Source organism: Lagenorhynchus albirostris, chromosome 17, assembly GCF_949774975.1.
Source record: "Lagenorhynchus albirostris chromosome 17, mLagAlb1.1, whole genome shotgun sequence".
NCBI lineage: Eukaryota > Metazoa > Chordata > Mammalia > Artiodactyla > Delphinidae > Lagenorhynchus > Lagenorhynchus albirostris.
The window spans coordinates 11,957,097-11,975,293 of record NC_083111.1 but is presented as its reverse complement, the minus strand read 5'-3'; the positions used below and the strand labels follow the sequence as shown (position 1 = coordinate 11,975,293).

The following is an 18,197-nucleotide window of genomic DNA, read 5'->3' as shown; positions in this document are numbered from 1 at the left end:
ATAAAAATTAGAACATTAATAATAATAATAAAGCAATTTTGTAAGTAGCCTGTTTTTTTTCTTTTATTTAACTTATTTTAGCAACCCTTTGTTGATGAAGACCCTGATAAGGAAAAAAAAATAAAGGAACTTGAGTTGCTTCTTATGTCAGCTGAGAATGAAGTTAGAAGAAAGCGAGTTCCATCAGTAAGAAATAAGCTTAAGTGTTTAGATTTTATTGTTAGAATCTTTTATATGCTTTATATGCTCTTATAGTTTTAATCAGGACTGACTTTCACATGCCAGCAAGTGGAAAAAGCATATTCAGTGTGACTTCAGATTTTAATATGGACTAAAAATAGTTTTTCTAATTTGCAACTTTGAAGTTGCCTGTTTTTGATATGCATCTCTTTGAACATATTTTACAGTGTTCTGTATTAAGATGCTTCTTGAGTCATAAATATCAAACAGACTTAAGGTATAACCTTCAATATGTATATCTGTGAAAATGTCGTGTGGTTCAGACTAGGCTTTGGTTTTACTTTGGACATTCCATGTGATAATGGCCTTACTAGAAAAAAAAAAAAGCTTAAAAAACAAGGAATTTAATAGATGTGTACAAATTTATGTGCTTCAGAATTATTTTTATTCTCTCTTTGAAAATGTTTTCCTGTTTACTATATTTAGAACACAAATTCAGTAAATTGGAAAAAGTTATAATGTTAAAAATATGGGAAAAGGAAACATTTAGATTTTATGCTCTCTCAAGAAATTTTTCTCTGGATGTTGGGTTTTGGTTATCAGGTATGAAAAGTATTGTCTGAGATTTGGTTGATAAGAACAACTAGGAGTATTAAATCAGGATAAATGGTAATGATTCTAGCTAAGTTAAACAGGCTATGCTAGATGGATTAAAAGGAAAAAAAAGTTTATATTTAAATGACAATTTAAAAAGTTTAATACCCTGGGCCTTCTTATGTTTAGGAAAGTGTTTTTCTTGGTTTGGGGCTGAATGAGGGGACAATATATTTAGAGTGACTAATACAAAATTACTAAATAGAATAACCTGAGAACTTGAAATAGTATTATGAGGCAACTGGCGATGTCTTTATACCATTTCAGAGAGTATTAATAAAAATGACATTTGTTAATTGCAGTAGATGAGATATACACCATGAGAAAAGTAATTTTTGTTTTGAAACTGCAAAAACCGTGGGCAAATAGGGAGACCTGAAGTGTACTTATTTTAAAGTTAATTTCAGTTTTATTAAGAAGCTGCAAATAAATAATAATGGTTACAGAGTTCACATTTGTAGGTTATCATGTTTAAGCACATTTAAAATTTTTTGATAATAGTCTATCATTTTTACTATAACAGAAAAATATAATTAGCTAAAAGAATTGCAATTTGCATTAAAAAAGAAAGTTATTAATTTTTTTTCATAGTTTCTGTCTAAAATCCACTCTCATAAAGATCTGGTTGAATAGGGAGATTGGAGGTTCTAGAGGGAAATTGCTGCACCCAGTATAATAGACTCCATATGCATATAAAGTATTTATTCTAGACAATTATGTGATGATAATGATTGCCACTTTACTGAGCATTCATTACGTTCCACTGTTGTAGATGTGTTATATGTATTCCTGGTGATCCTTATATTAACCCTGCAAATTAGGTGGTTGGTTGCTAGGGATTCAGAATTGGACCAGTGGGCCTAGTAAACCTCCCTCTTTGAACCTTTTTCCTGCCCACAAACTTAGTTGAAATGTATATGTTTGGAAGTTATCTCCAGAAAGTGATTGTAAACTCGGAAGGTGGCTGTGCTAGTGAAATAAGATTGCTTTAATTTCTTTTATTTATAGGAATCTTTAAAACAGGTGGAACCTGTTTTGCAACAGTGTTGAAAATTTGTTTTTTCACCTTACTTAACTCGAAACTTAACATTTTGCTATTGTGAATATCTAGCATATTCTAGTAATTTTTTATTTAATAGTCATAGGTACTGTTTATGGAGTGCTTCCTATGGACTGAGCAGTGTGCTCTCTAAAATATGGTAACTGTTAGACACATTTAATTCGAAATTTAAAAATTCAGCTCCTCAGTTGCACTGGCCACATTGTTGTTGCTCATGTGGCTGGCGCCCATATTGAGCAGTTTCAGGTGCAGAACATTTTCATCACCTCACAGATTCTGTTGGACAGTGCTATACACTTTACATCCTGTCTCTTTCTGTTTTTTTTTCCTAGTTTTTTTGAAATATAATTAACATATAGCACCATATAAGTTTAAAGTGTGCAGCATAATGATTTTACTTACATATTGTGAAATGATTACCACAATAAGTTCAGTGAACATCCATTGTCTCATATAGGTACCAAAAAGAAAAAGAAAAAGGGAAAAAAAGTTTTTTTCCTTGTAATGAGATCTCTTGGGATCTACTATTGTTAACAGTTCTCAAATTACATAATGTTTCTTGACCATGGCTCTTTAAGGTCTCTCTTCTTGTTTTTCATTATGAGACACTAGGAAACTAGGCTCAAAAGATAAGTAAATTGGCCAGTGTACATCTCTAGAGAGATAAAGAAAAATGACACAGTCCCTGAATTCAAAGGATAGTGGGGACACAGATAAGAAACAGCATCCAGTGTGATATAATAAGTAACACAGTTTTATGGGAGTTCATAGAAGATTGAGATTTAGGTAGTCAGAAGGGTTCCTGGAAGAAATCCTATTTGAGCTCAGTCTTGAAAGACAGGCAGTGATTATATATTAGCAAAAAGATGAACTAGGACATTATTATAAACAGAAACAGGTAGAAGTGTATAATCAGATGGGGTACTTTCCAAAATTTGAACTATATCTTAAATGAGGAATAGGAATTTTCCCTGGTCAGTAGGTTGAGCGTTCCAGATGAAGGGAACAGCAGTATGTGCAAAGGCTGCTCCCTTTATCCAGGGTGAAAGACCAAAACTTATCAGGGAATTGCAAGTACTGTGCTATAGTTGGGTATTCACTATTCCCTGGGAGCGGGGGCTTGAGTTGGGAGATGAAGTTAGAAAGGTAGAGAAAAGACAGATTCTAGGAGTTTGGACCTTATGTTGTAGTATATATGGTACATTACTAGTTTTATCTCACCATGACTTTATAGATTTAAGAAAAATTTAGTTAGAAAAAAATATAGTCAAGATGAGGTTTAATTTAAAAAGTTTTTATATCAGTTTTGAGGAAAGATGGTATATTTGCTACTATATTTTTAGCTGAAATGTTGTGAAGTATGTTGGTTGGTCTAGAAAAAATTTTTACTTAAAATCCAAATTTTTGCTTAGATTGGGAATGACAAATAATGTTCAAATTTCTTTTGTACTTTTAGCAACCTGGAAGCTTTTCTAGCTGGTCTGGTAGTTTCCTCATGGATGATAGCATGTCTAATACTCTAAGCCTCGAGGAGCACACTAGTGAGTTTTACGGTCTGGATGAAAATCAGGCTGTGTCTGCTCAGCAGAACTCACCCACAAAGTTCCTGGCCGTGGAGGCAAACGCTGTGCTGTCCTCTCTACAGACCATCCCAGAATTTGCAGAGACTCTAGAACTTATTGAATCTGTAAGTTTGAAATTGTGAGATTATCAAAAGCTCAGTTTTAGTTATGTGGTTACATGTTCAGAAACTCAGTTTAATGGACACTGACCAGTTTTATGTTACACATTACCTTGTCATGCTTAATTTTGTTCTGATATTTTGCAGTGGTTTCTGGCAAAAAAATATATATATATATATATATATTTATGTATTTATTATACAAGTTGTATATTAGAGATAGTTAGAAAGTAGAGAACACTGTAGGAAGAAAATTAAAACCCCCATAAACCCAGAGTTAATAGTTTGAGGTATTTCCTTGCAGGCTGTGTTATAGACATATAAAACACATATATGTATACATTTTTAAACCCAAACATACACTAATGTATTATGTTTGTGAATTTTTTTCCCACATTATATCATGAGCGTGTCCCCGTTTTCTTAACTCATTTTTTTGTAAACATCCTTGCTTTTTTTTTTTTTTAATTTTATTTATTTATTTTTGGCTGTGTTGGGTCTTCGTTTCTGTGCGAGGGCTTTCTCTAGTTGCGGCGAGTGGGGGCCACTCTTCATCGCGGTGCGCGGGCCTCTCCCTATTGTGGCCTCTCTTTGTTGCGGAGCACAAGCTCCAGACGTGCAGGCTCAGTAGTTGTGACTCACAGGCCTAGTTGCCCCGCGGCATGTGGGATCCTCTCAGACCAGGGCTCGAACCCGTGTCCCCTGCAATGGCAGGCAGATTCTCAACCGCTGCGCCACCAGGGAAGCCCTCTTAACTCATTTTTAAACTTGAGTTTTAATGGCTTCATGGTATTCTGTCATATGAATGTAGCAAAATTTATTTATCCAACATACTATTATTTATTTATTTACACCATTTATGTGGTGTCCAGTTTTTCAGTATTACAAATTAAAGAACATACATAAAGCTTTGTGCAAAATCATGATTATGTCCTTAGGTTAAATTGAATTTTTGGATCACGGTGTATGACCACTTTGAAGATATTCCATACATATTACCAAATGATTATGTAGATGTGGAATAGAGTGTAAAGTTTTCTGATGTGGAATACAATGTGAAGTTTTATGACGAACTGTACTCTCTTATAAAAATAACTTAAAGTAATTTGTTATTTTCATTTAAAGTACTTTGACAGTAAGCTTCAGCTACTTAGAATTAGATGAAATATTACTTTGGAATGTTCCAACTGGAGTTGTCGTAAAAGCATAATCTGTTCCTCTCGTATGGGCTTGCTTAAAAAAAGATGAACCAAGGAAAGCCTATTTCTACTGATAAAAATGAGTAGTTAATTAACTCTGGAAATCATCATCCTATGTTCAAGACTAGATTTAACCAGGTTATAATATTAATAACTTTAGTTAAGAATTTAATTTATTGCAGGATCCTGTAGCATGGAGTGATGTTACTAGCTTTGATCTTTCTGATGCTGCTGCTTCTCCTGTCAAGTCCACACCAGTAAAACTAATGCGAATTCAGCACAACGAAGGAGCCATGGAATGTCAATTTAACGTCAGTCTTGTACTTGAAGGGAAAAAAAACAGTTGTAACAGTGCAGACAGTGAGGCTGTTCCTTTAACATCTCCAAGTGTGGCTAAGTTTAGCACTCCACCAACCATCCTCAGAAAGAAGAGAAGAATGCGAGTGGGTCAGTCCCCAGGCAGCAACCCTGGTGATGGCTCATTCAATGATGGTGGTAATACGGCACTAAAACACACACCGGTGAAAACACTACCATTTTCTCCTTCACAGGTAGTAGTGTCATTTTTATTTATGTTTCCAAATGCTGATGAGTTGGATTAAATTAGATCTTTAACATCCATACTAACAGTTCCTTGCTTTGATAACACATAAAAATGGATAATGTATTTAAATGTATACAGGAGAGTGCTGAGCTATGGTAAATCAGCAAAGTATCTCACAAAGTGTAGTAGTTGCATTTTATCTTACAATTTTTAGAGCGGAAAGGGATGTTTTAGATATGTAGTTCTACATCTTTATAGAACTCATCAGGAAATAGGCCCAGAAAGATAAAATGATTTGCCCAAAGTTATCTAATGGCAGAGCTGAGACTGGGAGCCAGTTTCCTGACTGACTGTTCAAGAGATATCAGGTATATATTCATAGACAACTGCTCCCTATAAGAATTTCATGTGTCAGTAGGTTGTTTAGGGATGTCAGGAACTATCTGCTTTCTCCTGTAGTTATATCCCTGGGGAGCAGATATTTATATCAAGGCAAACTGTACCTTTTATTTTATAATACTATCTTTCTTAATGAACACCATGTTCCAGGCTGTGTGCTAAACATTTTTCTTATAGTATCTTAGTTAATGCTCTTTAAGAAAACCTTAGAGGTAGGTAAATGAATTTCAGAAGTTAGGCAATTTGTCCAAGGTCAGTTATTAAGAAAGAGATGAAGCTGGTGTTTGCTTAAAGTGTCTTGACAGAGGTTAAAAAGTCCAATAGGAGAAGAAGGAAGTTTAATGGCCAAATAAACTTGGAGGATGTTGGGATATTATTGGAGGTATGTTTTTGATGCTGGGAAGATGAGGATCTGGTAGTAAGTATACAGCCACAGTTTTCTCTGAAAATGGCACCCCGTCTGCTTCAGGGGATGCTATTTACATAGGCTACAATGCAGGTAGTGTGTCCACCCCCCACCCCAAGAGTTACAGAGTATCCTGAGGAAGGTGAACCAGGCTTGAGCAGACTAGCAATTTTCTATTTTTGGAGTTTTGTGTACCTGCAATTTTCATTGAACAGTAAATTGTAAGGTGGAAAATGGCTGAGAAGGTGAGGCATGATTATAAAGATTGTATATCCCATGGCAAAGAACTTGGATTTTATCCTGTGATTTATGGGCATCAGAAGTGATAGAGCTATTATAGAATTCATTCCAGTTATAAGCAACCTTAAAGCGATTTCCATTTTTTTAATTTATTTTTTATTATTATTTTTTTTTTTTGGCTGCATCAGGTCTTAGTTGCAGCATGTGGGATCTTCACTGAGACATGCGGGATCTTCTTTCCTTGCAGAGTGTGGGCTTCTCTCTAGTTGTGGCGTGCAGGTTTTCTCTCTCTAGTTGTGATGCGCAGGCTCCAGAGCGCTTGGGCTCTGTAGTTTGCGGCATGCGGGCTCTCTAGCTGAGGCACGTGAGCTCAGTTTTGGTGCCCGCGGCATGTGGGAACCTAGTTCCCTGACCAGGGATCGAACCCGTGTCCCCTGCATTGGAAGGCAGATTCTTTACCACTGGACCACCAGGGAAGTCCCTGGCAATTTCCACTTTTTCTTGCCATTGCTTCTACTCTGTTGGCTACAGAAATAAAGTAGTATTTCACAATTGTATGTAAGTTAAGATCCAATGAGTAAATTGTGTCATTTGGAAAACAGGCTCTATGATACCGATTTTGGCTGCTCAAAGGTTCTGAGCTGTGTTCTAAATAGGCAAATTTGCCAGACAGCTGTACTTCTTCTTAGCAAAGTACTGTTATTATATTCTGAGTTCTAAATATTCTTATAGAAAGGAACACTTAAGATCATTTATTAATAAAATCATAAAACATTTTTTCCAGTTACACTGTTGTACAAAGCTTACATTTAACACAGCAGCTATTTATGGTTTCTATAGATTCCTATTTGATAAGATGCACTGTTTGGAAATTTTTTTATTGTGTTTTGTTACTTTTGAATATTTGTTAAGCAGCTATTTTTTGAATACCTGTTACATCTTAAACACTGTTCTGCGGAGGCAGTGATGAACAAAACAAAAATGCCTGCCCTCTTGGAGCTTAATTTTTATGGAGTAGAATGTAAATGTATTATTGATAATCCTTTCCTAAAAGGAATGGAGAAATAATTTGAAAATCTTATCAGTTTGATATTTGTGTAGGATTTTGACATTTTAGAAATTGTCTTTGAACTCTCTTCCTTTTTTAGTTTTTCAACACGTGTCCTGGAAATGAACAAATTAATATAGAAAATCCTTCATTCACATCAACCCCTATTTGTGGGCAGAAAGTTCTCATTACAACTCCTCTTCATAAGGAAACAACCCCCAAAGATCAAAAGGAAAATGTAGGGTAAGTACATATTAAATAATTATGTTTGAGAAAATGGGAAGCACAATTTCAAGAGCAGATTAGCTTTTTGTCCATTTATACATATATCATCATCCCTGTCCATATGGGATTTAGAATTTAAAAAAAATCATAACCTTATGTTTTATCCCTAGGAGACTGAAAACCAGCTAAATGTAGTATAAAACTTTGATCTTGAGCAAACAACATTTTTAGTACTTATTTCTGCATTAGTCTTTTTTCTATTTTAAGATGATTGATTGGAATAAGAATAGTTTAGGCAGGCACGCTTTAAAAGTCTTGGAATGTTTAAATAAAGCATGTGTATATACAAGAAAATATAGTGTGTGCTTTTATTGTGGCTTTGCCTTCCTTAACTCATATGAAATCAAATTTTGACTGTAATACAAATATCTAAATGATTGGATAGGTTTAGAACACCTACTATTAGAAGATCTATATTGGGTACCACACCAAGAACTCCCACTCCTTTTAAGAATGCGCTTGCTGCTCAGGAGAAAAAATATGGCCCTCTTAAAACTGTGGTATGTATACTCCTTTTATTTTTAAGAATTTTCCTAATTTTAATAAGACACAAATTTTGATTTTTATCCTTGATTTTTAACATTTTAAAAAAGATGTTCAATGAACTGGATTAAAAAAATGTTATCTCGATTTATGAGTTTGAATTTGTGTTAATCTTTTTCCTTGTAAGTAAACCTTTGCTTGGCTTCTTTTGAATTCAGACTTTCTTTGTATCGTCTAGAGAAGGCAAGTCAAGTTTCAGTATAACTCATTGCTTAATACTAAAACCCACCTTTTAGTAGTTTCAGTAGCAGTTACCTACAGTAGAATAAAATAATTTTAATATTTTGATATACATAAGTACTTGCCTAATAATATTTATGAAACTGATTGATCATGATACCTCTTTAAGGCTCAGTTTCCTCTTCTATTCAGTGGATATCATAAAACACCCCAGCAGGTTATTTGTGAAGATAGATAATAGAAATAAAGAGGCTGGTACTAAGTTTCAAGTAGTATGTGCTTAGTTGCTGCTATTATTATTTTAATAATAGTGGTAACAATAGTAGTACATGAACGGAGGTGGGAATTGTTACCTGTGTTAGCACACAGATAATTTTGAAGTACCTTAGGTGAACCATGGGCACTCTGATTCTAGGCAGATAAAGATTTCTGACAAATTACGTACATTAGAAATAAAATATGATTTTTAAAATATTGGTCACTTCTAGGGTACTTTAGTTATCTTCTTAGTCACATTTTGAGTAAATCAATTAATAAATTCTAGTTTACTTGATTTAATCAATTTTCTACCAAAGAGCATGTCTCACACTCAAATCTCCTAGTCTTTTCCTTTTTTTTGAAATACTGTTTTAGAGGGTACATAGTAGGATTGATCAAGTATTTTTGTCACTTAGTTCCATATGCTGCTATGAACAATTATATTCTCTTTAGAGTTCTGTAAACTTTTTAGTTTTTATGAATATATACATAATAAAAGTGGGATCACACTGTGTACTCTTTTGTAACCTTTTAAAATTTAATAAATTGTATATATTTATCCCATAATTTTTAATGTTTTTGTATTAGTCCATTGTATGGAATTACCTAATTGATTTAATCTGTTTCAGCGTTTTGTTATTCGTTTAAAAAATTTATCATTAATTTGATAAATATTGATTGAGTGCCTATTATGTGCCAGGCGCTGAGCTAGGCTTTTGGGGATGTAATGTTAAACATGTCAGGTATGCTTCCTGCCTTCAGAAGGGTGTGTAGCCTAATTGGGAATTCGACAAATAAGCAATAATTTGAAGATAGTTGAAAAATTCTGACAGTGCCTCAGGGTCATTTGGTCAACATATATGTTGAGTAAAAATTATCATTTTAATAATAGTGCATAAGAAATTAGGTTTCAGATATCTAAGTCCCTGTCAGTTTGTTCATGTTTCGGAAGAATTTATCCATTGCCAAAACAGGTCATTTTCACCAGCAATTTAAGATAAAAAGAAAGTATTGATTTTGTAATTAAAATTTCTAAAGTATCTGTAGGCTCATTTGTAGCGAGCTGACTTTTCATTCCTTCCGCTCCTCCTCCTCCAGTTGTTTACTGAGCACCTACTATGTGCTCACCACTGAGCTTTCTTGTGTATCTTACAGTGGGTCAAAGGCACTTCTTAGAGGTTGGCTTTCTAGGACACTTGTATTCTTTCTTTTTTTATTTTGAAACTGAAGTATAGTTGATTTACAGTGTTATGTTAATTTCTGCTATACAGCTAAGTGATTCAGTTACACACACACACACACATAAATATATACTTTCTTTTTCATATTTTTTTCCATTATGGTTTATCACAGGATATTGAATACAGTTCCCTATGCTATACCGTAGGACCTTGTTATTTATCCATTCTATATATGATAGTTTGCATCTCCTAGCCCCAAACTCCTAATCCTTCCCTCCCCCACCCCTCTTCCCCCTTGGCAACCACAAATCTGTTTTCTATGTCTGTGAATCTGCTTCTGATTCATAGATAAGTTCATTTGTGTCTATTTTAGATTCCACATGTAAGTGATATCATACGGTATTTGTCTTTGTCTGACTTACTTTACTTAGTATGATAATCTCTAAGTCCATCCATGTTGCTGCAAATGGTATTATTTCCTTCCTTTTTATGGCTTGAGTATTATTCCCTTGTACATATGCACCACATCTTAGGACACTTGTATTCTTACAGGGGAAAAATAGATTCCAGGTTTCTTTTTAAGAGCACCTTATCTATATTCTTTGTGAAATGTAATCCTTAAAACAAGATCTCTTGGAGCAACACACAGAAATACTGACATAATTCCTGCATGTCTCAGGCTGTAGATGAGAGCACTTTAAAAAAATTCTGTTTCCATTTTTAAAGTTTTTGTAAGTGCTGTGAAATCTCATTTATATATGAATGCTACTCTCCCTAACTTTGTCGACTGGGAACATAAGCTGCTGGCCATTACATGCTGCCAGTTTGTTCTTTTGTTTAGTGGCGCTTTGATTACCTTTTTTTTTTTTTTAAACAGATAGATGAATAATCTTTTGAGACTATTTCATCATTCAGCCCATATTCACGTTTTTTTTGTATCCTGCCTTCCCACACTCCAGTACACACATAGACACACACAGACACACATGCACATGCACACACTTCTTGAACACTGTGTCTCAGCTCTAAGCTTAAGGCTAGGTGTGCAGAGATGTATACACAGATGAAAAAGATGTGATCACTGCTCTCAAATAGCTCACATATTTAGTAGTAAGAGAAACATGTAAACTAGTAATTAGACACTATGCAATAAGTACAATAAAAATAGAAGAAGGAGAGCTACTGTAGTCCCAATTCGTTCTATGTTTCCTATTTTTATATAAAAATACTTGGGGAAATAATCGCTTTTCTGTTTAATTTTGAGGATCCTGATTGAAGCAGGAGCTGTAATAGGTTCCCCAAAAGGAAGACTTTTGTTTAGTGCCCTAGCGTGAAGAAAGTGGCACACTTCATTCAGTGCTTGCAATGTGCAGTATTATTTTTGCCAATAATATTTTGCAATATTATTTTTGCCATAGCTATTTGAGAGCAGTGATCACATCTTTTTCATCTGTGTATGTATCTATAGGGACTGGGAGAAAGTTATGCCAATAATGAAAAAGTATAAAAGATGGGTTTCTATATATGGGGAGAAAAAGGAATTGCTATAAAAGGCTTTTTAAAAACCCTTTTAAAAATAATTTAGTCACAGCCACTTGCCTTCTTGGAAGAAGATATTCGGGAAGTTTTAAAAGAAGAAACTGGAACAGACATATTCCTCAAAGAGGAAGATGAACCAGCTTACAAAAGCTGCAAACAAGAGGTGATCTTTTAGTATTGTTGTTAATAAAAGTCTTACCGTGTTCAAGTGACTTGACCATAATGTTCCTGTTGTAAATTATCCATTCTAGCATACTGCTTCTGTAAAGAAGGTCAGAAAATCACTAGTCTTAGATAATTGGGAAAAAGAAGAACCAGCCACTCAACTAGTAACTGAAGATCTTTCAGGCATGCAGGTTTGTAAAGAATTTTTCTTATATTAAGATGGTTGCTTTATGTCCTAGTGGTTCTTGTGTTTTACTCATTGTGTGGCTAATTCATTAGAGCTTCTTAGACGGTTTCCTTTAGTAGTATTCTGCCTAATTCAGAGAGAAACAATTAACTGTAGAGAATATCTTATTTACTTCTTTGCTTTTTATATTTGTTTGGTCTTGAGGGGAGTTAGCTCCCTTATGTATGATGTCAAAAAATGGTAGTTCTCAAAGCTTTAAATTTCAATATCTTTGGTTCATTTCTTAAATATTTAATTTTACTGCATTACTAGAAATTTCATCGGAACCAGAAGCTTTCTTGGAGGGAAATGAACAGGGCTTCCACTACCACTTACTCAGTAGTCCCTCTATTTGTCTCCATTTTTGAATTAGTTATTTTATTTTCCTCTTTCTTTTTTCTCTTAGTCAGAAAACATATTTACAACATCTTTATTAATGATACCATTATTGGAAATACATGACAATAGGTGCAACTTGACTCCTGAAAAACAAGATATAAATTCAACCAACAAAACATATACACTTAATAAAAAGAAACCAAATCCTAACACTTCCAAAGTTGTCACATTGGAAAAGAATCTTCAGGTATGAATTTATAAATTTCTTTCAGTGATTTTTGTTGTTGTTCATTCAATTATTACTTTGGACCTACTGATCAGAAATTATACTTTTTCTTTTAAATTCAAAATTGACTATAATAGTAACTAGACATTCACCATTGTTTTGTCACTCAAACTAGATTTGGGTTTTTGAGAGACTCGCTCATCAGGGCACATATAAACTAAACAATTGGAATGGTAGCCAATGTTGTTTCCTGTTATTACAAGCTAACATAGTAAAGACAATTGGAATCACTCTTCTGGTGATTTCTTAAGCACTGTTTCATTTTTAAACTAAAAATATCTAAATCTACTTCTGGCACCTCTTCTGTAATAAATAATTGTAGCCCTGATTGCTACTTTTAAAGGGTAAGTGGTTGGAAGCAGTTTCAAACTTGATTTTGTTGGTATCGATATAATGGTTTCCAGTGAACTTTCTGGCTCAAAGTTGTAAAACAGAATCCTTTTTTCTGATGCTATGCAGCCATTATGTAACTGCAAATGAAGGCTGGAGAAATTTTTACTTTGTTATCTTAAGAATTCAACCAAGAGAATTTGAGAGGTCATTGAGGAGGAAGTTTTCTTCTTTACACTGCAGTGACTGCAGAGCTATCCTTCCTGACATTCAAGCATTTCTTGAAAACATCTTTGGCAATCAGATGTGGCCACCTCCTCTCTTTCTTGAGCCACTGCTCTTCACAGAGCCATGTAACACATTCTCTGAATCCCCATTTACCAGTGTTTAACACAGAACTTTTCAGGAAATTTTATTACATAGCAGGTCATACCTATGGAGTAGTAACCTTTACTCTATAATAAGGGAAGAAAACAAATGAAACAAACGTAAACTTGACTTTGTGTTATGATATATTTCCTGATTTGCAAGACATAAAGCATTCTTGGTTCATTTTTTGACATTGCATTCTCTCTTTAAATCTTTTGCAAAACTTTGAAGCAGTAATGACTGACATTTCTTTCCATGTTTAGACTGATTTGATTTGAGGGGCAGTTGTGGGAACAGAAATTTTAAACTGCCTCCACAGTCCTATAGATAGCTAAAAAATTGACTTAAAAAACTTGATCATAAATATTTTAGTATGTATTTTTGAAACATCATTATTTAAAAAGAATCACAATGCTGTTATCAAAAACATTTTTTACAATAATTATTAAATATCCAATCAATTAATTGATTTTTTAAAAGTCTAATTGTGAAGTAGAATGGATAGTTATCTTAGTAATTTTCACATCACTATTAATATTGCCTTCCTAGTCTTGTGAATGGGAAACAGTGGTTTATGGGAAGACGGAAGACCAACTTATCATGACGGAACAAGCAAGAAGATATTTGAGCACTTATACAGCTACAGGCAGTACCTCAAGAGCTCTCATACTGTGATTGTTATTAAAACGGATGAAATGCCCCACTTCCTTATTAGATTCTATACCAAATTAGGCTGCAATGAATTTTTTTTGTTGATTAACTGTTTTTAAAGTTTTAATACAGCCCTAAAATGGTTTGCATCCTTTTTCATATTGGGCAAGCAGAAAGCTAGGCACTTAAGTAAGGGGTAGGCAATTTCACAGTTTATTTTTTAAGACGTAAGATTTTAAAAAATTGTTTTTAAAGAACAAGATGGGGAAATCATATTAGAATATTCCTGGGTATTCTAAAAGTAAATTCTCACATATTTTCTTCAAAAGATATATGTTGCTACTCTCCTGATGCTGCGGTTTTGTTATAGATAGGTTTTATGAGTATGTATGATTTCTGAAACTAGTCTCTGTATAGAAAGCACTCATGGTTTTATGAAGTACTTTTGCCTATCTGCTGATTTACTTAGGCTACCATTTACAAAGAAACACAGTGGAAAGGAATTTAAAAGAAAGAAAGTCGCACTACTAATTTTTGGTATTTTTCAAAAAACAGTAAAATTAACTACAGTGTTAAATGTATTTATTTGAGCATAGTACTAAAAACAAAAGGCATTGCAAAAAGGTTTTTTCCTTATTAGTAAAGAGTCAGTATTTTCTTCATAAATCTCAGAAGAGCTGAGAGTTTTGTTGAATGTATTGTACAGTATGTAGGAGCAGGAAAACTTTGTAAATTGGAAAGAAGTCTGTTTTTATAATTTATTTTCATTTTTAAAGCTTAAATGTAGATATTTATACCTATACAGGGTGTCTAGAAGCCAATGTTGTTTCCTGTTATTACAAGCTAACATAGTAAAGAACAGTTTTGAGTTTTAAGTATGAAACAATAGTAAGTTATAGCTGCAAAGAATACAATATCTATACTGTATGTCACATCTACCTAAATATTGCACTATGTCCTTTAAATCATGTTGGTTATATAAAGTAGTTCTAAAAATGTACTAAATAATAATTTAATATTTTCTTTTTAAATTATATGGGGGGGTCATATAATTTAATCTGGTGATTTGTATATGTGTTTGAAATTTTTGCATTTTGTTTAAAAAATAATATGGTACTTGGTCCCTAAAAACAGTCTGCACTTAGACGTTTATTATATTTACTCAATGTTTCAGAAGTAGAGAACATTATCTTTTATTTATAAAAATATATGTCCTTTTATAAATGTTTTGTGTTTCTCTACAGGTTACAACAGTTGCTTCAGTTGCCTGTTTTAGGTGTTTGCACTTATTTTATTTCTTCTTGAAAGAATGTCTTTATTTGCTTTTGTGTAGAGATTTTATGTAATTTTTTTTGAGACATATAATGGTGTGCTGTCAACTTAAACACTGACAGGTAAATAGAATTGTACACTGTAGTTTTAATTATTTGTAATTGACACACTCTCTCCCTCTCCACTCCTGAAGTATGCTGCTATAGAAGATAGCAGAATCGGCTTGCTGCTATGAGAGAAGGAAAGAGCAACCACCACTTGCACTGTGTGAAAAGATAAAAAGCAAATGATGGCAAGTTCTCAAGTTAACTTAATGGAATCAACCATTACCAGGCAAATTCTTGCAAATATTAAAATGCTATGCCTTAAAACAAAAACAGCTTAAGATTCTCTGATGTTTTTATGTTGATAGAAATGGAAATACTATTTTAATGCCTAGCTTTTGAACAGTAGACCTAAAAGGGTTTTAAGCTATTTAAATCTACTTGCTCATTTTTGCATATTATATGTAGTGAGAAGTGAAGAAAATGTGTGGTACTAAGATTATGCCTTGTTGATACAAATAGATGAACCAATTTGAATCTTCGTAGCATGTTTGTTAAGTATGTTGATTGCTTCCTAATTAGTGAACTTCTCACAGAAACTTCACTTTGTAAAACCAGTGATTGTAGCAAAATCATACTGGATCATTTCAATTTCAGTTATCTTGAATAACATATAATGGTTCCTTTTTTTTTTTTTTTTTTTATGTAGCCCTTAGCTGGTTTGGATGAACATAGTCTCCAATTACCAAAGTATAATATCTTGGAAGAGCTATATTTTTTTAAAGCATAATTTTTCTTGAGCATTAAATTATCCCACATGTAATGTATTGAAAATCAGCTTGGGCTTTTTGGACAGAGTACATATTTGGGTTGGTATTGGTTGAATCCTCTAGTTAACTGCTTTGTTGCTTTTTGCAAGAAGATTTCTTAATCTTAAACATGTCAGGCATCTTAAATCACCTTTTATACTGTTATGTTCCTTTGAATTTCTTTCAGTATGTTATAAAAATGCCGGACATATATGTAGCAGCCATACTTGCATGGAAACTGACTACACATATATAATACCACATTTTGTTATAAGGTTTTCGCATTAATACAGCAATTACCCTGACTAAATTGAGTTTTTTGATGTATGGGAAAACTTTCCATTGTAAGAGAATCTTGCATACAATGTTGACTGTTAACATCCAAAATAAAACATCTGTGTACAAGCTGACATGGCATTGCTCATTTCACTTTGGTTTTGTATTTTATGGTATTGATCGAACCTTTAAGGACTTGACCCAACATTCTGTTCTTAAGACCATTTTTCTCCTTTAGCGCTCCCTTTGCAGGTGATTTTATCTGTTAACACAGCTTGACGTCTTTACTCAAGAAATGGAAATACTTGAGCCTCACTTAGAGCCATATTTTCAACTGCCTTTTTTTTTTTTTGCGGTACGTGGGCCTCTCACTGTTGTGGCCTCTCCCGTTGCAGACCACAGGCTCCGGACGCGCAGCCTCTACGGCCATGGCTTACGGGCCCAGCCGCTCCGTGGCACGTGGGATCTTCCCGGACCGGGGCACGAACCCGCGTCCCCTGCATCGGCAGGCGGACTCTCAACCACTGCGCCACCAGGGAAGCCCTCAACTGCCTTTAGATATGACTCTCCATATGACTCTTCTGTTGGTACCTTAAATGTAGTATGTTCTCTTTTTCCCAACTTGGACCTGCCCCTTCTTTGTTCTATCTCTTAGTGGTGTTATTTTTCCTTTGATCACCCACTGTGAAATCTCGTGCTTCTCCCTCACCCTGCACATTGAAATCTGTTGTAAAATCTCAGCCCACATAAAGGCACAGCTCTAATTCCATTCCTTCATCTTTTATTTAGATGATTGCACTAATCACTCTGATCTCCATTCTACAGAAATATGAAGAAATTGTTCTGTGACATCAGGGTGTCACCTGGGCAAAGCCAACTGGTCACCCAGTCAGGTTTGTGCAGTATTATATCACCTCGGTGAATTTGTCACCATCTAGATTTTACTTTTAGCCTTAGAGATCTGATGGATTAATGCACCAAAAATGAGTTTACCTCTCACTAGAATGCCTATATCAAGTGTGTGAGACTGACACATGAAACCAGAATGCTAATTTATTAATTTACAGTGTGAAATATAACTGCTGAGAGGAAATACAACTGCTTATATGTGAGTGTAAAGAAACTTACAAAAAACACACAGATTTGATCACATCTCTCCTATTCAAAGATCTTCCATAATTGTCTGTTGCCTAAATAACAAGACTTCTTCTTCACTTCCTAATCTGGACCTGGCGACTTGGATCTTTCCGGAACATATATGTGCATGCTTCTATCTCCGTGCCTCTCCTCATGGCTGCTTGTCTTTGTCTCCCTACCTGTTAGAATCCTACTCAGCCTTCAAGGCACAGGTCTGTGAATCATTTCCTGATTATCCTGGTGTCTCCATAAAACTTTCCCACTAGACTTCATGTTTTGAAGAGTAGGGATTGCTATTTACAGCTCCTGTGTCTAGCGTGGTGCTTAGAAAATCTCAGTAAGTGTTAAATTGAAAGAATGTTATAAAAGGAGTCATGATGCTTAGGGAATATTAACTATACTTATTTTACACAACAGTTGTGAATAGCTTTGGTCTCTCAGTTATCTGCATAAAACCAGTGTTGCTTTATAGTCAGTAAGCTATTATTTTGTTAAAATCTTTTAGTTCATTTTATAATCATGTGATTTCCTGCCTGATTTATCCAGTTATAGAGTGGTAGGCTTGCCAGCCAATCAGACTTTTAATTGTAATATAAAACAGATGGGAGGTTTTGAAGAGGTATTTCCCACTCTGTGACTCTGTGAGAAGTGAAAAGTTATTTTTAATTAAGTAGTGGAGGGTAAAAGGAACCAAGGGCAATTCCATCAGAACATTACACTTTCCCCTTCCCTGGCCGTTTTTGTTTGTTTGTTTGTCTTAATAAATGGATAATGTCAAGAAGATGTTTAAAAATATTGGTGGAAAACCAAGATAAAGTACACCAGGAAAAAAATTACTCATGGCTGACATGTTGGGAAGAGAGTGTTTTCAAAAACTTTTTAGCATCTTGGCATCA

General features: G+C 34.2%; 1 protein-coding gene across 7 annotated transcripts in view; it reads left to right on the top strand.

Annotated features, from left to right (window-relative positions):
- Positions 1–16,293, top strand: part of MYBL1 (MYB proto-oncogene like 1) — a 33,758-nt gene extending 17,465 nt beyond the window's left edge. For 2 of the 7 annotated variants that reach the window (XM_060127392.1, XM_060127397.1), the window contains 8 exons: positions 82–186; positions 3,351–3,581; positions 4,957–5,325; positions 7,512–7,654; positions 8,082–8,196; positions 11,444–11,560; positions 11,649–11,753; positions 13,662–16,293. In XM_060127392.1, the coding sequence (XP_059983375.1) occupies positions 82–186; positions 3,351–3,581; positions 4,957–5,325; positions 7,512–7,654; positions 8,082–8,196; positions 11,444–11,560; positions 11,649–11,753; positions 13,662–13,787 (1,311 nt within the window). In that variant the 3' untranslated portion in view covers positions 13,788–16,293. Of the gene's footprint in view, positions 1–81; positions 187–3,350; positions 3,582–4,956; positions 5,326–7,511; positions 7,655–8,081; positions 8,197–11,443; positions 11,561–11,648; positions 11,754–12,194; positions 12,375–13,661 lie in introns of all 7 variants that reach the window. The other 5 variants (XM_060127394.1, XM_060127391.1, XM_060127396.1 and 2 more) reach the window with 5 other exon arrangements.
- Positions 16,294–18,197: the final 1,904 nt, after the last annotated feature.